The sequence below is a fragment of the Rhinolophus sinicus genome, chromosome 5 (genome assembly GCF_057876585.1).
Source record: "Rhinolophus sinicus isolate RSI-liver-muscle chromosome 5, RSI-T2T, whole genome shotgun sequence".
Lineage (NCBI taxonomy): Eukaryota > Metazoa > Chordata > Mammalia > Chiroptera > Rhinolophidae > Rhinolophus > Rhinolophus sinicus.
Genome location: NC_142505.1, coordinates 69,830,343 through 69,854,972, shown reverse-complemented (window position 1 = coordinate 69,854,972; position 24,630 = coordinate 69,830,343). Strand labels below are relative to the sequence as shown.

Sequence of the window (24,630 nt, the reverse complement as noted above, 5' to 3'; positions counted from 1 at the left end):
TGGTAGATTCTTAATTTAAAAAAAAGATTCTCTCTTTGTGTTTAAACTTTGGCATTTTAATTATGATGGGTCTTGGTGTAGGCCTCTTTGGGTTCATCTTGTTTGGGACTCTGTGCTTCTTGGGTTTGTATATCTATTTATGTTGCCAGGTTAGGGAAGTTTTCAGTCATTTCTTCGAATAGGTTTTCAATTCCTGCTCTCTCCCTTCTCCTTCTAGTACCTCTATGATGCAAATGTCAGTATACTTGATGTTATCCCAGAAGCCCCTTAAACTATCCTCATTTTCTTTATTTGTTTTTATTTCTGCTGTTCTGATTGGGTGTTTTCCACTACATTGTCTTCCAAATTGCTGTTTCAGTCTTCTACTTCATCTAATATACTGTTGATTCCCTCTAATGTATTCTTCATTTCACTCGTTGTATTCTTCATTTATGAGGTGTGATCAAAAATTACAGTGAGTGTTTAAATTTTAAAAATTTATTACAGTAAAAGACACATTGCCATTAATCGCCTTCAAAATACTCCCCCTCATTTTGAACACACTTTTCCCATCATTCTTGCCACTTTCTAAAGAAGTTCTGGAAGTCCGCTTTTGTGAGTGTCTTTACTTGCACTGTGGTGGCTGCCTTGATGTCCTGAATTGATTCAAAATGTTTTCCTTTCAGGCTCATTTTGACTTTGGGAAAGAGCCAGAAGTCACACAGTACTAGATGCAGTGGGTAAGATGGATGAGGACACACTGCAATGTTTTTATTTGACAGAAATTGCCATACCAGAAGTGATGTGTGACACAGAGCATTGTCATGATGGAGGATAAAGTAAAGACACTCACAAAATAGGACTTCTAGAACTGTTTCAGAAAGTGGAAAGAACGATGGGATAAGTGTGTTCAAAGTGAGGGGGAGTGTTTTGAGGGGGATTAATGGCAATGTGTCTTTTACTGTAATAATTTTTTTTAATTTAAACATTCACTATATTTTTTTATCACACCTTGTATGACTAGTTCTTTTTTTATGGTTTCTAGCTCTTTGTGTAGGTTCCCACTAAGTTCATTTATTCTTCCTTTAAGTTCCTTGAGCATCCTTATAACCAGTGTTTTGAACTCTGCATCTGGTAGATTGCTTGTATCCATTTTATTTAGTTCTTTTTCTGGAATTTTTTTCTGTTCTTTCATTTGAAACATGTTTCTCTATCTCAGCATTCTAGCTGACTTTCTGTGTGTGTGTGTTTTTGTTGTTGTTGTTTTTAATGTATTAGGTAGGGCTGCTATGTCTCTCCGTCTTGGTAGAGTGGCCTTATATAGTAGGTGTCCTGTGGAGCCCAATAACACAGTCTCCCTGGTCACCTGAGCCAGGTACTCCAGGTGTGTCACTTGTGTGGGTTTTGTGTGCCCCCCTGTTGTAGTTGAGTCTTGATTGCTGTTGACATGTCAGTGGGAGGGATTGATGCTCAGAATGATTGGCTGTGAGGACTGGCTGTGTCTACAGTTGAGGAGCTATTGTGTAAGGGCTGACGCCATGGAGCAGGATTCACTTTAGTGGGGTCTGGTGCCTGCCCAGTCTGCCCTTTGGGTGTGTTGCTTATGGTGCTAATTGGGTGGTGCCCTGGTATGGTCTGAAGCTGGCCACTGGGTATGTTGTATCTGGGGCCTCTTGAGGGGCTCTGGTGGAGACCAAGGTCAGCCTCTGTTTTTGCCTGGCCCAGGGCCACCTGGTATGAGCTACAAAGTGATCTACAACTGGTTGTCGTTTGTGCTGGGCTTGGAGGCAACTGGGAGAGGCTAAGCTGCAAACCAAGGCCAGCTGCCACTAGTGCTGGGCTTGAGGCCACTTAGCAAGAGGTGCAGGACATGCCACGGTCAGATGCCACTTGTTTGGGGTTTGTGACCCTTTGAGAGATTTTAGGAAAGTTCACAGCCTGAACCAAGACAGGCTGTTTGTATGGGAAAGCTACTGTAAGTGGCTTGGATAGACCTGCAAGTTGGATGGGGTAGAGTCTCAGGGCATCACCATGGTGGGGCGAATGGTGTTTGCCAGGTTGATGGAGACCCAGATGTGATGGCTGCCTGAGTCTGTGCACTGGGAGGGTGGAGAGCTCAATAAAGGAACAATGTCTTCTGCCAGCACTTCTGTCTGGGAGAAAGCTGCCCCTCCAGCCCTTGCTTTGAAGCCAGACACTTCAGTTCCTTCCTGTATGTCCCTGGCACCTTTCAAGCTGCTAACCCAGTGCTGGAGCTCAGGGCGAGTGAGTCTGTCAGTGGGTAAGTCCATGTGCAGGTCCTTTAAGAGTAACGCCTGGAACTGCAACCACCCTAGTCTCACTCAGCTACTATCTCCTCTGGTTTTCACAGCCAGAAGTTATGCGGACTTCTCTTCCTGGCACTAGAACCCTAGGCTGGGGAGCCTGGTGTGGAACTGGGACCCCTTGCTCCTCAGGAGGACCTCTGCAATCAGATACTCCTCTTGATTTTTAACCACCACAAATGGGTATGGGGCCAACCTGTTCTATGTCTCAGCCCCTCCTACCAGTCTTGAGGTGGCTTCTTCTGTATGTCCTTAGTTGTAGGACTTCTGTTCAGCTAGACTTCAGGTGATTCTCAATGATGTCTGTCTTGTAGTTTAATTGTAATTTTGATGTGGTCAAGAGAGGAGGTGAGTACAGCATTTACCCACTCTGCCTTCTTGACCAGATGTCTTCTAGCAAAGATGTTTTTTATTCTGACACAAAAAGCACCCACTATAGAAGGAAAAATCAATAAATTGAATTTTATCAAAATTTAAAACTTTTGCTCTTCAACGGGCATTGTTTGAAAATAAAAAGGCAGGCCACAAAGTGGGAGAAAATATTTGCAAAATATGTATGTCTGACAAAGGACTTGTTTCTAGAATGTGTGTGTGTGTGTGTGTGTGTGTGTGTGTGTGTGTGTATAATCATTAATAGGAAGACAACTCAGTTTTTTAGGCAAAAGATTTGAAGAAAATGCTTTACAAAAATACACAATTAATTAATAGGCACATGAAAAGATGCCAAATATCAGGAAAATGCAAATTAAAACCACAATAAGATACTACTGTACTCCTACTATAGCTAAAATATAAAAGACTGACCGTCTGAGTGTTGGTGAGGAGGCTGAGGAACTAGAACTCTCAAACACTGCTGGTTCAATGGTTCAACAATTTTAGAAAAGTCAGCATACACCTACGCAGTTTTCCACTCCTAGGTATCCACTCGAAAGAAGGGGAAGCACAGTCCACACTGAAACTTGTACACACATATTCACAGCAGCTTTATTTGTAAGAGCCAATAAATTACTATATGAGTCCACTTACATAGAATTCTAGAAAGATGCAAACTGACCTGCATTTACCTGGGCGTGGGAGTAGGGTGGGAAGAAGGGGGAGAATTGCAAGAGTCACCAGGGAACTTGGGAGCTGATGGAGCTGTTCACGGTCTTGATTCTGGAGATGGTTTCAGGGTGTGTATGTCGGTCAAAACTCATCAAATGATACACTTTAAATACGTGCATTTCGTTGTATGTCAACTATACCTCAATAAAACTCTAAAAACCAAAACACAGTCATTCAGAAAAGGAAATGCAAGCATGGCTTAGCTCTGAAGAGCATCAATAATGTAAACACTGAATTTTCTTATCAAAATATAATTATATTGGGGCAATGGAAAATGGGTGGATATGGTAGAGAGGAAAATGGGGGTGGGAGGAAGTCCTCATCTTCCATAGTGGGAATTCAATAGATAAAGTTTAAGATTGAAAAAAAGAGGAAAGATCAGCACAGGCATATTATTTAGAGACATGGAGGTAAATATGCCACTAATCACCTCAAAGCAGCTGTCTCGGAGAAAGGGGACCTCAGATTTCTGATCTTAACACATGTGGGATTAACTGTCTCAAGAAAATATTTGCAAAATATATATGTCTGACAAAGGACTTGTTTCTAGAATGTGTGTGTGTGTGTGTGTGTGTGTGTGTGTGTGTGTGTGTAATCATTAATAGGAAGACAACTCAGTTTTTTAGGCAAAAGATTTGAAGAAAATGCTTTACAAAAATACACAATTGATTAATAGGCACATGAAAAGATGCCAAATATCAGGGAAATGTACGATATAATGATATAACCTTAATATAAATAAAACCTTTTTAGTGCCCTACCAGAGCCTTGAAGTCACAACCGCAGTTTGCCCAGTGATGAAGGGGCTCTGTGCACCCTCCACCCTGGGCTCACACGGGAGGGGCAGGCGTGGGCCACATGCTCGGAGGTCCCTGGGTAGAAGTCTCCAAGTTTGTAAGTGGAGGCTTTTTAACAGCATCAGGCAGCTGTTGCTTTGCAGAGCTCCAGTGGTTAGTCTTTTGGGGACCTGAACATTGGAATTTACTTATTTAAAGTCTGGTTAAATTGAGGAATGCCTGACTTCTTGTAATTTCTCTCATGATAAGAGTCCAAAATATAGACACATATTTAAGGAAATGTGATGATTTGAAGACAATCCACATTCTTTCCTTCAAGCCACGTGGAAAGTGTCAGCCTGATGACCTACTAAGTCTGTTTTCTTCTTCCTTTTCCAGGTGGTCACTTCTTTCATCGAAGCTCTTTGTCCCCTCGGAGCCTGGTGTATGAAAGTGAATTCTCTACACTCGAACCTTCTTTGGACATGTATGAGGAGAACAAAACCTGAATTTTTAAATGGGCTGTTGGGGGTCACCTCTTTTGTGATTTGATTTATGATCACCTTTCTTATTTTGTATTCTGTCAGCGTCCGTTTTGGAAGAATGGCAGCGCTTTCCAAGCACAGGTTGGGGCACAGGGTTAAAATGCAGTGTTCCCCCAAGGTGAGGCTTTGAGGACAACGTTATTGTCCAGATGACCTGGTGGCCCTGAAACCCACCCAAAGCTGGGCACTGTACATGGGCCCCAACAACCTTGGCTGTTTGCAGAGAAGAGGCGGGCCGGGGGTTAATGTTGCATCGCAAACATGTCTCTGAATAATCCCATGCTGTCTGGGTGACATTGGGTTTTTAAATACCTTTGCACCCCCCACGTACTGCGCATACTAAAGCCTGCAGGCGTGCTTCTTACTGACACGGCAGCAGTTGCTGCTGCGTGGCCCGCTCTGTGTTTTCCTGTCTCTTATTCTTTCTGTTAAAGGCCCTCTTCCTAAAGGTTCCTGAGAGGAAGCCTCGCTTTTTGTCCCTCCTCTGAGACTGACCACCCAGAGCACCGCAATGGGGCTGCAGGAAGATCGAGCAGGATGGGCAGTCCACATTGTCGTAGAGCATGACATAAGGTGACACGTACTTATGTGACCACCAAAACACTGAAGGCCCTGTCCCTGAGGCCTGTGGATTTGTCTGCTTGGCAACTGCCAAGGTGTGTGGGGACGTGGCTCCCGGGAGGCCAGCCTGGCAATGATCTTGGGGTGATGGCCAGTGGGTGTCAATGTCAGAATGGTTCTAAGTGGTTTCCTGAGAAAGTCAAACCTCCTCCTTGCTGTTCAGACACCAGATAAGCACCCTCTTCAGTCTTCACTGGTCTAACCCAGTCCCCTCCCACCAGCTGCGCATCACCATGAGGAAGTCACAGGAGCTCCCAGAAAAGACGCGGAGGCCAGCACAGCGCACATCCGAGACACACGCGCTCTTCCCACTCATCTGGGATGACATCAGGTTAACATCCCTAGAAATGTGTGTCTTAAGAGTAATCTCGACACGGAACCACTAGGATCAAATTTATCAAACAAATCTAGGCGTCCTTTTTGGTGAAGGACGCACCATAGCTCAGCCTGTTTCTCCTGTGGACTCATGCCACGCAGAGGTGTGAATGTGCTCAGACCCGTAGGTCCTTGTTATGAGAGTGGAAGTTCAGCCTCCATGAGCCTAGAGTCAGACCCAGCAGAAAACCATGCAGACCCGTGGACCCCCTGTGCTGCTGTTTTTACTGACTGTGGAACAGAAGTTTGAGGGGGGCACGTGCCGTATCTCTACATGCACGGGCTCCTGTTTAGCCGCGTCTCTTCTCATGATGTGTTGCTCAGATGCCTCAGACACAGTTGTGCCCGGAACAAAAACCCTCAGACGACCAGGGTGGTGGCAGCCTTTAGGACCATTGCCTGGGCGTGACCAGCAGGGTTTTGTTTTTAATTATCTGAGACTGGAACAGTGCAGATTTTTAAAGTCTTTGCAACTTTTATTTTACCTTTAACCAAGGGCTTTTGTTTGTTTCCTTTTTATAGTCTTTGGACTATAAAAAAAGGTTGTTGATAAAGCCAGTTTCAAGCGAGCACTGTTCAGAGGCAGGTTTGCCACTGGCTTTGTGGTGAGACAGTGGAGTCAAGGAAGTTAAACCCTGTCAGCTGTGGGTTCCAGACATGCACCTGCATTTGTATTTGGTTTGGCTCTTTCCCCAGGGGAGATAGCTGTTTTGACCATGTTATCCCCACCACGACCTGGCTTTCCTGGACCAGAACTCAGATCCCAGCGCAGTATTTTCTTCTGATTTGCGCAGTCTTACAAAAGCATATACATTAAATTTCACTCGAGACATTCCTTTACTGAAAAGAAATGACATGGCTTGAGAAGAAATTAAAATTTCCGGCCCCTAAAAGTCCACTTACCGATACAATATTTGAATTTCTGGTAAAGCTAGGGCACATATTCCCTGTTGATTAATCAAGGAGACATTTCTTGTAGGGAATTCACTCAGAATAGTGCTTCAGATCTCACCTCGACACCCTTTTCTGAAAATCGGGGCCATTTGCCTGCTCAGCTACAGAATGTCCTGCTTTGTCAGGAGGGACCATCACGTCTCCATGAAGGTCACATCCCTTGGGCATAGCGCGGGTGCCATGATTTGTCCCACATAGCAGCCTCTTTGCTGGCAGCTGTGCTGGTGGAAAATCACCTGCCAAGCCACCCATGGACCCTGCTGGGGCGGGACATCCTGGTTGCTTGCATATGAGCTTTGTGAGGACACAACAGGGGCACCCCTGCCTTTGAGAAGCTCGAGGTGTGGGAGCAGTTTATTGGCGTGCAGAGAGGAGCTTTTTCCGCCATGTCTGAGCATCTCAGCTGTCTTACAGCCACAGTGGTTATTACCCAGGAAATGTATGATAACCTTTGATCGTTGTGGGGGGTATGGGGAGGACTATTTGAAGAATGGAAGGGGCAGAGGAGCGAGCTACTGACACCACAGACCCTCCGTCCCTCCAGTGGACTGCTCCGAGCTGGGCCTGGCTCCAGCCTCTCCTCCCGGCCCGGCTGCGGCCATCCCCAGGCCGAGCTGGGTGCAGAACTCGCAGCACACACCACAGGATGCATGGGGAGGGGGCGTGGAGCCGCCAGGAATTGGGCTGTGATGGGTAAAATGCAAATACCTACAATTTGGTGATTTTAGACTTCCTAAGGCAAGAACTTCCCACAGCTCTCCTTTCCTGTTATCTTAGGGAGAGTAGAGAGGCGGCTGGCCAGAAAAGAACCATGCTGTCTGCAGCAGAGTTGCCCAGTGGTGGTAGTGGTATTATCGGGCAGCATTTCCACCCAGGGCTGCCTGCCTCTGCCCCCTCAGGGAAAGAGAAGCTCTACCACCAGGTGGTTCAAAACACCTTGCAAAGTCTGGTGAACTTCACTGTTTAAGAAAGACTCCATCTCCCTGCCCCTCCTCAGGCCTAGCTCAGAGAATATCCACAAGGCACTTCCCTGAACACCAGCTTGGACCTTGGGCCAAGCCTGCGCCTGCCAGCTGCCCCAATGCACGCAACAGCCCAAAAGACACAGTTGCAAAAGGTTTAAACAAAATAAGATTACTAAATTAACTAACTTGATATTTCCTATGGGCTTTATAAGTTCTCATATTTTTATTATCCCTCATATCCAGTTCTTTCCTTGGTCTACATGTTAAATGAAACTGGTTTTAATTGAAGAAAAATCAAAATGTCATCTTGCTGTTAACCTTTATTATTTAGGCAGTGCTTCTGCTATACAGGAAAACAAGGAAGTGGAGTTAATGTCAGGTCACCTTCATAAGTGGTTGCTGCTCATAAATGGCATGAAACAGAAACACTGATTTCCAGTAACTAGGATTTAGAAGGAAAAAGGTAGGATTATAAAGCTAACTTTGTCAACAGACCTTTCTTACGTCCTCATTATGTACCAAACGCGTATGCTCAGAGTGAAGATGAATCCAGTGATCGCTAAGATTTTGGCTGTTGTAGAAAACTGGCGCGTTAACAACCAACTGGGCCGTGAGACCAAATGAAATGAGGGTGAGTCATGAAGATGGGGTTTCCCAGGGCGCAGATGGAGGGACATAGTGCAGCTGTGCAGAGCCCACGAGGGACCTGAGGTGGCTGGGAACACGGCACCTCCAAGGGGGCATGAGACTGGCAAGGGTCTGGGTGTCACTTGCTGGGCAGGAAAGACTTTGCTGTGGGGAGGACCCAAATCTCTGTTTAGAGAGTGAGCTGGGGTGGGGGTGGGCCAGATAGACACTGCAACGCCTCGTGCCTGGGCCTGCCTTAGGGGCCAGGCAGAGCAGAGGACATTACAGTTAGGCCCAAGATCAGGCTCTGACTGAAAGTGGAAAAGGAGGGAGCCAGGAGATTGAAGCCAAAGGTCAGGTTGCCAGTCTCTGTGACTGGGTGGTAGGATCCAGGGACAGCCCTTGTGGGGACACTTTAGATCGTGGGGCTGGCAGGGCCTCGAGAGGTGGGCATGGAGGTGCAGCTCTGGGTCTCAGGCACACATTTGGTCACGGAAGGATGATCTGGGCATAGCCTTTCTGTGCATCAGGATTCCTGGGAAGCTGTATATGTCACCTAGACAAACCAAAGTAGCCTCCACATAATGGCAGTCCCTCAAGTGCCCCAATCTTTCTTTCTCTCTCTTTCTCTCTCTCTCTCTCTCTCTCTCCCCCCCCCTTCCCTCTTTTTCCTGGAGTGAGTGTCTAGCCAGGCTTGGTGTTCCCTTAGTTTGGATGATGGTGGAAGCCAGAGCCAGAGCAGGGCTTAAATTGCCCAGCAACATGAGAGCCAGGCCTGGGATAAAGCCCTGAGGAGACTGACATTAGGTATAAACAGAAGGAGCTGCTAACAGCAAGTGACTTAGAAAAACCACTGAGTGATTGCGCTGTTTAAGAAAGGCTTTTTCACCTCACCACCATGCCCGAGGCAGGCTGGCCAGTCCTCACCCACTCCCAGAAATGGAGTTTGGGATTAAACTCAGCATTTGCTCCCAACTCAACTCATGAGTAAGGGACCATATCACAGGGTGACCATTACGACACCCACAACTTAAAATCAGCCTCTTCCCTATTGAGAGCAGTTGTTACAAGTAAGGTACATCTAGTTTTGCCATTTCTTTTCGCCTCGTTGGTAAATTGTTCCAAAGCCCACTGGCCAAGGATGAGTGTTGAGTGTACGTGTTCACATGACATCCGTGGACGTGGTTGAGGTCCTGTCAGTAGGACTGGAAATATTTTATGCATTTTAGGTATCATGACATCAGAGAACGTACAGAAAGAAGGACGCGGAGGCCAGCTGCCTATGTTGCGCCTGCATGGAATTCTGCTTTCCTTCCCGTCTCCTGAAACAGCAGCCAGAGCAATGAGAGCGAGGCCCATGAGCCTGCGCTCAGGGGGGAGGGTTTCTCCTGCAGAGGCCATGTCCCCGACCGCCCCCCCCCCAGCTGTGCTGGGGCCCCAGGTCCCCAACTCATACCCACCTCTTGAGGTCTGGGTGAGGGGTGCTGAGGTGGGGGTCAGGAGCCCCCTTGTGGCCATGCTGCTCTTCTGGGGTGTTGGTCAAGTTGGGAGGTTTGCCCTCTTTCTTAGGAATGTCCTAGAAGATCCCAACAAACTGAGCCTTGAATAAGAGACATCGGTTGGTCCCCAACAGACATGGGATGAAAGCAGTCACCCACGTTCTCCAGCGCTGCATCCCATCAGCCTTCAAGGACCATGGAGAGGAAGGGGTACCACCAGCCTCGGCTGCTAAGAGGATGACACATCTGCGCCCAAGATTTGGCTCTCATGCTCCCACAAGGCCCTGTGGGGGTCCCCAGTCCATAACCTAGAACTCATCTGGGGTTTTCCCTCTTGCAGTTCACCATAGCTCAAGCCACCTTTTCTGTTTTCTTCCATATGACTTGGGGAAGAAGGAAGATACTTTATGACAAACAAAAAACTTAAAAACTTTGAACTTCGTGCAACCTGAGTATTGAACTTAGAGGCGGATTAGTGCTGCTGGAGCTTTCCGTCCTGGGCTCGCCTAGTTTCTCCCACTGAAAGATGCAGGTTTGGGGTCGTGCAGACCTGCTTCGGCTGCCTGAAGGGACTGACTTTCTCAGGAGTAGCAGGCCTGGGAAGGCACTGCTGTGCCAGGAGGCTGCCAGCGTGTGCATACTCAAGCTGAGGTAGCGGTCCAGCTCAGCAGGAAGCGCCTTCAGAAACTGCAGCTTTTCTTCTGTGGACAAGCCGAGAGCTGGAGGATGTCATGAGCATCCTTTTCTCAGCTGCAGTGGACCCTTCATCCCCTGGGACATAGCTCCCAAGGTCCTCGGTCTGTTTAATGCTGGGCTGAAACAGCTCAATGCTCACCAGGCCACTGCTGCTCGCCTGACGACGCTGACGCCTTTCTCAGCTCCTCACCCTCCTCAGTCATTCTCATCCCTGCTCGCCAGCAATCAATCTCTGCAGTTACCGGTGACTATCAAGAGTTACAGATGATTGTTCTGAGATAGTTTTTACAAATTTAACCCAACACAAAGTGAATTCTAATTGGCTTACAGAATTATCCTTCATCCACAACTAAATCCAAGTATATTTATGCTAAGTGACAGTAAAGGACTTTTCTAGTGACTAGAGGTACTGAGCCTCCAGTGGGGGTAGGGTGGGCAGACTGTAACATCGCGGCCTTAGGTGAGTAAGCTGTTCCCAAGCAGAAAGGCTGACTACCTACTGACGGCCGGCATGCCATGAGGACCGGGTCACCAGGTGTGGCCGGTGCCAGGGTCCCAGGCTGGACAGCCTGAGATGACACATGCCATCCTGGAGAGAAGCAGAGAGGGCACTTTGTCCCCTGGCAGCCCATACCTGGCTGCTGACCCAGCTGAGGCACAGTGCCCTTCGCCCATACTTGGGGCCGGACTCTGGTGCCTTAGCTGAGAATGGGAAGCAGTGTCTACTCCCAAGTGACAATGGCTCTGTCTGAGGACACTGACCAGTGTGATTGCAGAAACAGGAAGAGACCCCAAGCTGGAAATGCTATTTGGGTCTGGGGAACACTCTCCCTAATAGAACAAGCCTGTTCCTGTATAAGAGGAGGGGGTCCAAATCCTAGGCCACAACGTCACAATGGTTTCTGACCGTCAGTAGCTTTTGTACTCATATCAAATACTAAAGTGGTCCCTTTCGTATCTGAGTCATCCCAAGAGCCCCTCTTACTCTGAGTTCCTGCTAACTATGCACAACATCTCTGAGGATGAGGTATAAACTATTTTTCTAACTACACACAGGTGATTTGGGGCAGAGGAGGCTTGAATAAACCTCAATGTGGCGAATGACTTATCTTCCACCTTGAGCTATGAAACGGAAACTATGCACTTGAATTTTAATTCACCATTGGCTAGCTTGTGCCAGAAAGAACAAACGTCAAATATCCAAGAAACAAAACTGATCATTAGCTTAATTTGGGGACTCACTGTAGGGGGAGTTTCCTTGTCTACAACACAGACACCTGCAAGTATAAGCCCTTTCAAATGCTCTGGGCAGCACAACTCTGAGGTCCATGTGGTTGATGTAAGTATAATTAAGTAGTGAAATTATATGGTGTATACCTATGTGCCGATAGTGTATACCTGTATGTGCGGGATTTGCCAATATAACCATTTCAATAAAAACCTGTTGAAAAAGCTGCTCTGGGCACACGGAGTACTGTTGATGGTAACCTGCATCAATGAGGACTCTTTGGGTTGCAAGTGACAGAAACCCCAACCCAAAATGGCTTAAGTAAAAGGGGGACACAGTGGCTCACAAAAGCTGAAACATCAGGGTATGCTTGTTTCAGGCATGGCGTGGTTTGGTCCTCAAACACTCATACCAGGACACATCACTAGCTTTGCTTCCTCCACATAAACTCCAGGCCCAGGCTCAGGTGGTGGTGGCCCCATCAGCACCAGAGCTAGCTTCCCCAGGAGGTAACCCAGACCAGGATGACATCTCCTCCACCCTGACTGGCTTGGTGGGAGGCACATGGCCATCACTAAGCCAGCCCCTGTGGTAACAGAGACAGAATGTGCCAATGGCCACGGCCAGCAAGGGTTCACTTCTGCAGCCCAGGAATGCCCTCAGCTTCACCTGAAAAACAAGAGCTGAGACTTCTAAGGTCTGCTTTCCCACAGCAAACTCATGATGCTGCATCATGAGAAGTGGGTGCTGGGGCAAAGCAGCAGGTATCCAATACAGGGGGAAAGAGCTGGAGCCAGAAAGGTCTGCACGTCAGTACCACCTCTGCCATGTACTAGTGTGAACTGGGCAGATCATTTCATCTGTCTGGATTTCAGTTTTATTGTCTCTAAAATAGGGATCATAAAATATCTATACCTCTTGGGGTTAACATGTGGGGATTAGATTTAAAATGTAAGTCTAGTATCCAGAATATATAAATAACTCTTACAGTGCAACACTAAAAATAACCCAATTTCAAAACGGACAAAGGATATGAATAGATATTTTTCCAATAAAGACATACAAACGACCATCAAGCACATGAAAAGATGTTCCATATCATAAGTCACTAGGGAATTGCAAATCCAAACCACATGAGGTATCACTTCACACCCACTAGGATGGCCATAATAAAAAAGAAAATAATAAATGTTGATGAAATAAGGGGAAACTGCAACCCTCACACACCACTAATGGGAATGTGAAATGGTGTGGCTGCTTCAGAAAAGTTTGACAATTCCCTAAAAAGATAAACATAGCTTTACCATATGACTGACCAATTCCACCTGCCCAACAGAACAGAAAACATGCCCACACAAAACATGTCCGCAGATGTTCATAGCAGCATTATTCGTAACAGCTAAAAAGGAGAAACAATGTAGTTGTCCACCACCTGATGAATGGATCAACAAAATGTCACATATCCATACAATGGAATATTATTGAACCATAAAAAAGGAATGAAGCCCTGATACATGCATGGATGAACCTTGAACAGGTTATGGTAAGCAATGGAAGCCAGACACAAAGGCCACATATTGTACAATTTCATTCACATGAAATGTCCAGAATGGGCAAATCTATAGGGACAGAAACAGATTTTGGTTGCCCGGGTGGAAGGGGATGGGGAATAGGAATGGGGAGTGACCGCTAATGGGTAAGAGGTTTCTCTTCTGGAGTGATAAAAATGCTCTGGAATTAGTGGTGATGGTTGCACAACTTTGTGAACATACTAATAGTCACTAAATTGTGTACTTTAAAAGGGTGAATCTTACAGAATGTGAATTATGTCTTAGAAAATAAAAGAAAAACGAAGTAGGCTTAGCACATCCTCAGTGCTCAATAAATGTTTGTCCTGGGGTGGCCGGTTGGCTCAGTTGGTTAGAGCACAGTGCACAAAACACTCAGGTCCCGGTTAGATTCCCACATGGGCCAGGGAGCTACGCCCTCCACAAATCAACTAGATTGAAAACAATGACTTGACTTGGAGCTGGATGACTTGATGGGCCCTGGAAAAACACACTGTTCCCCAATATTCCCCAGTAAAAAAAGTTTTTTTTAAAGTGACATTAAAAAATGTTTGTCCTTTTCCATCTTATAAAGAATATTCTGAAAAGGTGGTTTCCAGCAGCAGCAGCAGTAGCATCACCTTGAAACTTGTTAGAAATACAGATACTCTGATGTGGGGCCCAGCGATCTGTATTTTAACCAGCCCTGCAGGTGATTCTGATGCAGCTCAAGTTTGAGAATCACTGGAGTGAAGAAACCAAATTCTTGACAGCACAAGAACACGTTATCAGTTTAAGCTTCCAAGGTTTAGAGAAAACCAGCCTCTGCATCTTGAAAGTTGATTCTCTCAAGCAACATTTCAGAAGACCTATGATCACTCTGGCTACCAACCTTGAAACCGCCTATTCGTATCTAAATCTATCATAGTCGATTCTTGAATGCCAGTGACAAAAACCCAATTTGAAACCAGCGTAAGCCTCCTGGGGTGATTCTAAAGTGTCCCTTCCCTCTGCCCTCCTGCCAGATCCTGGCAGGCTCAGGCCAGCGGGTGACCCCGCGTCCCAACTGGCCCTGGACATTCTGCGTTCACGCCTATTGTCCCAGACGGAGTTACCAGCTGCCCCTTTCACTCAAAACGGTCAGTGTTTGGGCTGTGAAGGGTCGACCCCTACAGGCCAGCACTGGGAGAGCAGGGACTGGCAACGCAGCCCCGTGTGGCTGTCCGCCCGATACCAGTGCAAGAAACTTCTGCTGGCCTCACAGCCACCCAGCCTTAGTGTCCCCATCTCTCTGGTGGGGACTGCACTGATTTCTGAGGATCCCGCCAGTATCGGGGGTTCCTGACAACGTCGCTCCTGGAGCTCCTCCTAGTCTTAGGCCTGAGTGCCAAAATTCTGAGAATTATCACTATCGTCTAGCCCTTTTCCAGCCGCCCTTTGCAATGTTCACGCTGGTCGCACTGCAGCATAAGCAAAAGTGTACTTCCAAACGCTATTTCTTTACATTGCCCCGCCCCCGAACCCTGGACAGGTTTTCACAAGACGCCAGGGGCCGTGCTCTGCACAACCAGTTCCCCTGGTCTGTGGACTCTGCCATTCCGAGCAGAGCCCGTGGCCCGGGGCTGGGCCGTTCCTCCTGAGTGAAGCTGCAGAGCTGTGGCCTGCGGCGGCGAGGGCGAAAGGCAGGCGGACACCGCGGGGCAGGCCGGCGTGGGGGCGGGGCCGGCGTGGGGGCGGGGCCGGCGTGGGCGGGGCCGGCTGGGCGAGCCGCGCGCGGCCGGCGGGGAGCCGGCGCCCGGTGGTCCGGCCTCCCGCCAGGGGGCGCCGCCCGCTCGGCCCACCTCCCGCTCCTCCCTCTCGCTCGGCCCAGGCGCGGCGACAGCGGCGGCGTTTCCGCCTGACCGGCAGGGCCCGGTACGAGCGGCCCTACGATGTGGCTGGCCCCAGAGGAGGTGCTGGTGGCCAACGCGCTGTGGGTGACAGAACGAGCGAACCCCTTCTTTGTGCTGCAGCGGCGCCGGGGCCACGGGCAGGGCGGCGGCCTTACGGGTGAGAAGCTCACGGCGGCCGGGCGGGAAGGGCGCGCCGGTGGCGGGGCCGAACGACTCGCCCGGATGGGTCTGTCCTCGGTGCGTCGACGCGGACGCGCACGTCAGCGCGCGCGGCACGGGATGGGGTCGCGAGGCCGGGCCTGGCGGGGCTGGGTGATGGGGGCCGGGCTGGAGGTGGAAGGTGTGGAAGAGGCCCCGGGTCGTGGGGTAGGAACCGGGCAGGGGGCGGAGGTGAGTACGGAGACCTGGCGGCGCGAGGCAGGGACCGGGCAAGGGCGGGAGGCGAGGACAGAGATCTGGGCGGCGCGCCGATGAGGACGGGGAGGGGACTGGAGGAAGACATGGGCTGGCATTGGGAGGCTGATCAAGAGACTTCGGCCAACCCTTGGAAGGCTGGCAGCGGCCTCTGCGCGGACTTGGGGACCGTGAGCTTCCCGGGGCTGAGCCGATGCGTGTGCAGCTTCCTGGAGTGGATTTCACAGCTGAAAGTCAGCGAGATCTCCTGGGCCTCTTCCTCGGCCTCAGTTTCCACAAGGGCCTCTGAGTGGACAAGAGATACAGTCCACCTTTCCTTTTGCCTCCTTTATTACCAGCTCACTAAAGAATTGTCCTTTTAGCAAGATCAGAGTTCCCCCGAGCTGCAGACTGGCCTTGGCCCCAATCCTTCCATCTTCTCCTGCCCTTTGGAGAAGGCGCCATTGGAGCTGCAGACCAAGGCTTTGACAAATGACCAGTATACAGTGTCCTGCTGAGCTAATCACGATATGCCTCTGTGCCTGTATGGGCATCACCACTCACCCAGGACGAGACTGAACAGGCCCCTCCTGGGGTTGTGTGGACTGTGAGATCCAAGGAATGTCCCCTGGGCATTGCCTCTGCAGGTGTCTGAGGCCCCTCGTGCTTCAGGGCCTGCACAGGAACTACCAGAGCAGAGCTGGGTCAAGCTCAGGGCTGGACCAGTGCCTGTGCCCCTCTGGTGGCTATTGCCATGCAGGACTTTGGGCTCAATCTTGCCAGATTTTCCCATTTATCAAGAGAATTTTCCATGAAACATCCTGATTTTAAACATGAGCAGCTAATATAGTCCCACAAAATGCAGAGGCTTCCCATGGGAGACCACCACTGCCAGCCTCTGCTGGGCCGCACCTCCTAGTGTGGAAGAGGCTATACTGGTCCCAAGAAGACTGTGTTCCCTTCAGTGCCTTGGGCTCCCTCCCAACAGCCTGGAGAATCACCGGAGCCAGTGTTAGACTGGCCTCCTAACCAGGCAGGCTGCTCAGTAGAGATGAAACAGAAGCCCCTCTGGAGAGGCTGATCAGTGCTCACCCTTGGAAGCTACTGCAAGCCCGTGTTGGAAATTGAGGTGCAGGTGCCCAGTACCTTCTGTTGCACCAGGGTGCCAGTGTGTCAGATCGGCTGCTTTGAGTGCTTGTTCTGTACTGTTTCCGTAGATGGTCTCAGCAAGTGGGACCATCTCCCCCGTCCTGCACAGAGAAGGCCCTTTCCACCTCACTCATCTCTCCATATCCCCCAGGAAACCATTTCTTGAACTCACTCCAGCTAGGTTTCGTGAGCCCTGCCATTGCCTCTGCCATGGCCTTCCCTGTGCCATCATAGACATCATGGTCTCCTGACCATCTCCCGAGGAAAGGAACAGTTAGTGACGTGGTTTCATTCCAGCTGTCTTTTATAAACAGATGCCAACCTGTAATCCTCACTGAAGAGTCTGAGTGTGATGAGATGGTCCATCCATTACAAAGCTTTCAGGTCTCATAATTCATAATTCTCATAATTCAACAGTGTAAGGATGAAAATTAAATTTCCAAGACCAGAAAAACTCCAACAGAAATCATGAAAAAACGTTTATTCCGAATACTGATAAAGCTTGAATATGCTACTTTAACTGCAATTTAAAAAGGCATTTTAGAAAATTTCAATAAAACAAGTGAGAAGTTGCAAACTCCTGACTTGGACATATGTGAAGAGTACCTTTTTTTTTTTTCCTTTTTTTTTGTAATTGATCGTTTATTAAAGACTGGAGGGGGGAAAATGATTAAAATGGAATATGAAACAAAAATGTTGAAGCTTGAGTAATAAAATTAATAGAAATGACTCTAACATCAACAGGAAAAGGGTAACAAAATATTTTGAGACCATACCAAAAGCAGCACTTCACTAAAAGGAAAAAATAAATTTTGAATAGGAACAATAAACAAGTTTTTAGATAGCTTGATAATTCAGTTAATGAAGAGGAATGAATCAAGTCAGACATTTCCTCTGATTTGTCGGAGAAATTGTGACATTAACAAAGGGTGTACATGATAAGAAGAAAAACTTGAAATGCCCTAAAATGCTTCAGAAAGATGGAAAAAAAACTGCATTACTGTTTTCTCAAATTGGACACTTCTAAAAATTTGCACGTCCTTTTCAGTCATGACTTTCGAAGCTGCAAAGAACTTCCTTAAACTTTTCATACTACATTATCTTCCTGTTGTGTATATGGAAAATGATGTTACGAAATTACTATCTTATGAAAAAAGCCATCAGAATACACAGCCACGAATGCCCGTGGGGAAGGGAGAAACTTATCTGAAGAGATGTGTCTGGCAGTTAATGAAACACATTGTATAATTTTTCTGGATTTTGTGATGTTTGTGGTATTGTTTTTAATTTGTAACTTTTACTTTCTCAGTCTAGAGAAATACTTGTTTTCAAACCTAATTTTGTGTTTTTCTTCAAGAGTGCCCTCCAGATTGTTTAAGCTTTGGGCTTTAGAAACCTTGTGCCCCTGCTTCCGTCAGGAGGATAAGCAGCATCTTCCCGGAAGAAGTGGGAGGGAATTTTGTGATAGGGATCAGATACCAGCTGCCTTTGAGGAAAAAGCAGCCATTTGATGGAAGAAGGTGCTGCAGGTGTTTTTCCCCCTGGGCCCCGCCCTGGCCGCCAGGCTCAGCTCTCAGTGCTGCCCTCCCTTACCCTTCACCTCTCTCCCTGCTCCCAGGTCTTCTTGTGGGCACCCTGGACGTGGTGCTGGACTCCAGTGCCCGCGTGGCCCCTTACCGGATCCTGCACCAGACCCAAGACTCGCAGATCTACTGGACGGTGGCGAGTGGTAGGTGCCCTAGATCCTGAGGGGTGCACAGGGCCTGCCCTGAGGGGGGCCGGGAGGGAGGGGACGCAGCCCAAGTCCCTAGGCTGGCTCTTGCCCCCTGAGAGCCCAGCAGTGCCCCTCAGCACAGCGCAGGCCAGTGTCCCGCTTAGGAAGGCAGCTCAGCTGGCCCCGAGCCCAGCAGTGTCCTGAGTCATTTATGGGCATTTGTGGGACTGAGCACATATAGAGCAGGTTCCCAGCTGAGTTGGAGTAAGGTGCCCCTCTGACTTCTTCTGTCATCTCAAACCGTAAGTAAGTGTCCTTTTCGTGCCCTAAGTGCCATGTTTTTCCCGTTGTTTTTTCTTGATAGTTTGTTGTTTAAAGTGTCCCCAGCTAGTGCGGCAGCGCTGGGTAGTGTCCCTGTGGAATCAGTACATGCTGTCTGAGCTTTCTTCAGGCCCGGGTGACAGTGTGCTGGCCGCGAGTTCACGGTTAGGTAATTAACTTATATTAATAAGGTGCCTTTAAACAGAAAGATGCATAAAACAAAATTTGATATTGATCTTTAATGAAAATTTGACCAGAGGCTCTAAGGAACTTAGCCCTGCTGCTCCCCTGGGAGCAGTCTTGACGAAATCAGTATTCTAGGAGATTCTCTGGGACATAACTACTGTGAACAAGGAGAATCAGCTGCAACTGTCCTCCCAGGAGGAAACACACACCCCTTTCTGAGGATCTGGGAGGAAGTCCCCTTCCACTGGGCATCTGGCTGAGGTCACTCGGATAAAACAGTCATAACCTCCCAACAACTCCAGAAAGCAGAACTTTGGTTTCCCCTCTTTTGAAAGTAAGCAAAGTGTAGCCTAGAAGAGTTAAGTAACTTGCCCAAGGTCACACAGAACGGTAGTTCAAACCCAGAGCACCTGCTCACGCCCCTATGCCCCTATGCTGAATACCTCTACATGCTAGAAGCTACAGTATCGTTGTTCCCCAGGATAATGGTTTTCCTTGGGGACTTGAGAAGAGAGGACGAGAGTACTCACAGCTGGACCCCAGCTTCAGGAGAGGAGGGGTCAGAGCTGAAGTCATAGGATGGGCAGCAGCCAGCACAGCCCTTGCCAGGACCCGAACAGAGGTGTCCTGCCCGTTTGTGTAAACGAATAAAGGCTCAGAAAGCTGAGTTTGTCCAGGGCCAAGCTGGATGGCCAGTAGGACCCCTGCTGCCCTGGTCCCAGAGCCTGAGTGGGGCACTGGGAGGCTGGTTTGCCCACAGGGGAGAGGGGCTTCCTGTGGGGTGGGGGCTGTCCCTGAGTGGGACCCAGGATGGTTTGTGTGTACCTGGGCCATGAGGAGATGCTTAGCTCTTAATGGGCCCTTGAGATTTTCATCTCTGTCTCAGCAGTGTTCTTCGTTGGGGAGTAGATGGTCAGGGGGCAGTGGCAGTGAAACCCACCTCTCTGTGGGTAGAGAGGGTGTGGCCGTGCTGTGCGGGAACCCCTTTGGAGGCAGCGGGGCCTGGCGCTGGGGGACCCCGGCCCTTAGCCTCAGGCCACACACTGACCTGCTCCACTCCTACTCGCCCCCTGTCCCTACCCTGGCGTCTGCCATGCCTCCTCCTCTACACTCACCCTCGCCCCCTCAGTTCTCCAAAACCAGACATGGTCCTGCTGGCATCTCAGCTGGCCACTGAAGGACTTCCAGCATCTGCCTGCCTCCATTTCTGTCCTCCTCTCTTCAGCTCACATGTGGCCTTCAGCCAGTCAGGACACTGACAGGGCCTGAAGTTCCCACCTCCACCGCATCCCCCCACGTCCACCTGACTTCCTTCTCCCTCTCTGATGTCACCTCCTGTGGAGAACCTTCCCAGAGTCCCCAGGCCCGAACACCCACCCTTCCTTCTTGCTCCTTAGGACTTGCCGGCTCGCCTGCCAGACTGGCAGCTCCCTGAGGGTGAGGGTAGCTCTGCAGCTGGGCAGCCTGGGTTAGGATTATGGTTTGGTCACTTCCCAGCTCTGTGACCTTGGGCAATTTAACCTCTCTGTGCCTCAGTTTCATCCTATAAAGCAGGGGTGTCAAAACTTTTTTCAATATTTTTTACCAAGAGCCTTATATGGTAAAATACACAAACAGCCGGGCCACTCACTCGAGGCGAAGTACGTATTGCCTCACCTGGTTTATTTAAGTAAACTAAATACATTTTTGGAATTTGCTGCGGGCCAATTAACAATGGATTGCGGACCGCAGTTGGCCCGCAGGCCGCAGTTTTGACACCCCTGCTATAAAGTGAAAATAATGGTACCTGTGTCCAAGGTGCTTTAAGAATTAAATAAAATAATCCACAAAAGCTTCTGAAAACAAGTGGCAGTGATTAATTTAATTAGCTTTTATATTCTTTTTATTCCCAGTACCCAGCATGGAGGTGGCATAATTGAAGTGTTTACTTAGTACTAAATGAAGATTGTTACTTTTATCGAATAATTCTTTTAAATGTATACATGTAAACATTTATAACTACACGCAGTGTAGATTAGATCTCTTCTGTTTTAGGCTGCCAAGAACATGTGTGTAAAAGGGAGTGATACAATAGAGTTGCATCACGTGCAAATTTAACTTCAAATGTGGGTCTTGGCAAAAAGAGAAAGAACTCCCTTCCCCTACTAACCAGACCAGGGAAGGAGACTGTAATAAACATGCAAAGAAAAAAAGCGAAAAACAGTAATGTATGACTGGTCCAGAGTAGTTTTGCTTGCCTGTTGTGGCTCACTGTGAATTGTATAAGCCCAGATTTAATTGCTTTCACGTGGGTGTCCTCGTGCAGGCCCATGGAGAAGGTCCTTCCTGAGAACTGCTTGCTAGGGTGCTGAGCTGCTGCCATGAATGTAAAGAAACGAGCATCAACCCCAACCAAGACAGCTAGGCTGTAACATGTGACAGAGCAATGAGCAGGTGTCTGGGTCTGGGTCAGCCAGGCCCAGGGCGGGGTCAGTGCTGAGTTTTCAGCTGGTGGAAGAGTATTTCCAGGTAGGGAAGGGGGGGTGCCCGGGATCAGGTACTCAGCAAACATGCCTGGTCCACAGCCGTGCTGGACTGTGGCTTTGCTGAGGCTCCTCCATGCCAAGTGTGTGGGCCTTCCCGGGGTTACGGGATCAACTGGGCCATCGGGGTGCTCATGATCCATCTACTGTCCCGTGCAGGATAGCCAAGGGAATGCCGGGCTTTCACACCTCTTCTTATTCTTGCATTGATTGATTCAGAAAGCAATTCTTGAGTGCAAACCCCATGTCTGGCACATGCAAAACCCCCAGAAATGGGGTGCTGGGGGCAGGGAAACCAGGCCAGGCTGACACTTCCAACATCCCTTTGCTTCTCCTCCTGGGACGCCTTTGCCCAGTTCCCTGCTGGGAGCCGACTGCACAGCTGCTCTGCCCTTTGGGAATGGCATTGGGCTGCCTTCTCTGTTTTTCCACTTGCACTGGGCCTTCAGTACCCTCCAGAGCCCCTCCCTGAGGAAGGGAGAACCACCTCATAGGCAGGCAGACACTGGGGGCCTGCCAGAAGCTGAAGGGGTCAGACAGGGCTTCCCAGAGGAGACAAGAGCAGGGCGGTGATGTGAGCCGGAAAAGGAAGGAGCACTGCCTGCAAAGGCCTGGGTGGGTGCATCTGACTCCAGAGGGGGTGGGAGCCCCTTGCCCGGCCTGCCCTGCCCAGGGAACCGGCAGCCAGGGGCCAGGACCACCAGGGCGAGGGGTCCTACAGGAAGCTCCAGCTACCATCTGTGGACTCCTGTCACTTACACCCAATCTGACTGTGTCTAGTGAGTCACCTGTGTATCGAAGACCACATTATGTCCTTTTAGCTCGAAGAAAAATCTTTGTAAGTCAGCAAACTTGTATAGACCATTTCTGGCGTGACACATAGGAAACTGGTGGTCATTCTTACTCAGCATTAGGGTAAAGAGGATTTATTTCCCGTGTAACCCTCTGCAAGTCTGCCTGAATTCTTTTATTTTTCATTTTTATAGGACCGTGTATGACTTCTGTAATATACATATATGTAAAGCTTAAGAAGGAAAACAGTAAGCACCTTAAAGATTGTAGTTACTTGGACATAGCAAATTAGGTCACCCATGTAATCACTCTTCTTTGAGTTCAGGGTTAAGGCCTGGTAATTGTGTGATTTTCCTTTTCTTTACTCCACCAAACCTCCCCTAGGTTCTTCCCGCAAAGAGATTACAAAACACTGGGAATGGCTGGAAAACAACTTACTCCAGACTCTGTCCGTCTTCGACAGTGAGGAAGATATCACCACCTTCGTCAAGGGCAAGATACACGTAAGGTTCACCTGCGCTTCTCTGGGTGGGCCGTGTTTACACATGTCCGCTTATTTCACCTTCAGACAAGATGATGGCAGTCTTATCCCCATTTCACAGAGGTGGAAGCCAAATGTCCATGCCATTCTCCTGGTGTGGAAAGGGGCAGGAAGTGCCTTGCCCACGCAGGCCCTGTCTGTCCTGGCCAGCCTCTGGGACTCCCACTCCCCCAGAGGGCCTGAGAGCTCGCATAGAGGTACAAAGCTGCCCGCCAGCTCCTTGGCTGGTGGAGCAAGACGCTGGACGTGATAGGAGAGTTGGAGCCATGTTTCTATTATAAAACTAACCTGACTTAAAAATGCACACCTTTTGACCCAGCTATTCCATTCCTCGCAATTTACACTGCGGTGTATTCATATGAGTCAGGGTGTCCCCGCAACACGTCCGCTGGAAGACTGGCGCAGTGCCTCGCAGGCCGCTGGTCGGGGAGCAGCACGCTCTCCTCTGTGGCACGAGCCATGAGGCTGCGCGTCCTGGGCACCTCCTGGGTCCTGTGCTGCGCACTCTTCAGGGCCTGGGTCCGTCATATGTGCTCCGCTCAGTGGAATGTTTTACAGCCATCAAGGTGATCGTTATGAAAAGTGTAGCAATATGTAAAAACAGATGGTGCTGTTTCCTCTTGTGCGATAATTAACACGATAATGAGCGTTTACCTGGATGTATGTGTCATTTTTCTTTCTTGGATTATTGCTTTAGGTTAGATTCCTGGGAGGTCTCTTACTGGGTCAGAGTTTCATGGTGCTGAGTTGCTTTGGGCGCTTGTGACCTCATGACACCAGCACTTCCTAGACCTGGCAGACGGCACCAAAAGTTCCTCAGCTCTTCTCTGTGCACTTTGGGTTCAAGGCAAGACCTGTGTTGCCTCCTAGCTCCAGAGAAACAGGCAGAGGGCAGCAGCAAGCCTTCACTGTCCTCGTGGGCAAGCTCGGCTACAGCAATAGCGATAAGAATAATAATATAACTGCTTCCTATATGCCAGGCTCAAACAAAGCAATCCGCAAAACAGAACAAAGAAGGGCTGACCTCCTGAATGGAAAGAGAATGAATTTGTGTTGTTTTAGGCCACTAAGCCTATAAACTTAAGAATGTAGACAAGATGGACACTTTATTAGAGTCTTTTTCCAGCTTCTAGAGGGCACTCGTGTTCCTTGGCTCTTGGCCCCTTCCTCCATCGTTAGTGCCAGCAGCGTGGCATCTCCCGATCAGTCAGTCAGTCCCCCTTCTCATCCCCCCTGTAACCCTGACCCTCTTCCCTCCTAAAAGGACACCTCTGATTAGTTTGGGCTCACCCACATAATCCAGGATCTCCACCTCAGAGACCTTACTTAACCACATCTGCAGAGTCCCCTTTGCTCTGAAAGGTCACATTTTCCCAGGTTCTGGGGATTGGGGTGTGGACATCTTTGGGGGCCGTTATTTGGCCTACCACATCACAGAACTGACACTGAGGCTCAGGAAGAAATAGGAAATGTGAATATTCCTAAAACTATTAAAGACATGGAATCCAGAATTGAAAGTTTACCCTGTGATTTTTACAGTCCAGCGATATCTGCCAACAAACGGAAAATCCCAGGCTGTGAGCCAGGCAGGCTCATTTCCGTTGGTGCGGAGCGTTACTCCTTGAGTAGAGGCCGGTGGAGAATGCAGACAGGCTGTGTCAGCCCCTCTGCTCCCTGTTTGGGGGTCTCCCAGGTGCAGCTGCTGGTGGAAACCCAGGAAGGTAGCCCCAGGGGCAGGGCAGCCAGTGGTGGCCCCCAGGCTGTCCAGGGCCCACCTTGTGCTTTCCACTGGAGGGGTTACAGTGGGTGGAGAAACAAAGACAGGGCCTTGATAATGAGAGGGCTTTGCCGGGCCTTTTGCCCAGATTAGAGCCAGTTCC

The 24,630-nt window shown here is 49.0% G+C and overlaps 2 protein-coding genes across 10 annotated transcripts in view; both read left to right on the top strand.

Annotated features, from left to right (window-relative positions):
* Positions 1–11,920, top strand: part of RNF130 (ring finger protein 130) — a 116,827-nt gene extending 104,907 nt beyond the window's left edge. The window contains exons 8-9 of one of the 2 annotated variants that reach the window (XM_074313339.2): positions 4,583–4,670; positions 4,771–11,920. In XM_074313339.2, coding sequence (XP_074169440.1) covers positions 4,583–4,670; positions 4,771–4,858 — 176 coding nt within the window. In that variant the 3' untranslated portion in view covers positions 4,859–11,920. Of the gene's footprint in view, positions 1–4,582 lie in introns of both variants that reach the window. The other variant, XM_074313340.2, reaches the window with a different exon arrangement.
* A 3,081-nt stretch (positions 11,921–15,001) lies between these two features.
* The window catches only part of TBC1D9B (TBC1 domain family member 9B), a 38,672-nt gene continuing 29,043 nt past the window's right edge, over positions 15,002–24,630 (top strand). For 7 of the 8 annotated variants that reach the window (XM_074313337.2, XM_019716945.3, XM_074313338.2 and 4 more), the window contains exons 1-3: positions 15,002–15,289; positions 18,293–18,403; positions 22,594–22,712. In XM_074313337.2, coding sequence (XP_074169438.1) covers positions 15,172–15,289; positions 18,293–18,403; positions 22,594–22,712 — 348 coding nt within the window. In that variant the 5' untranslated portion in view covers positions 15,002–15,171. The remainder of the gene's footprint in view (positions 15,290–18,292; positions 18,404–22,593; positions 22,713–24,630) is intronic. The other variant, XM_019716944.3, reaches the window with a different exon arrangement.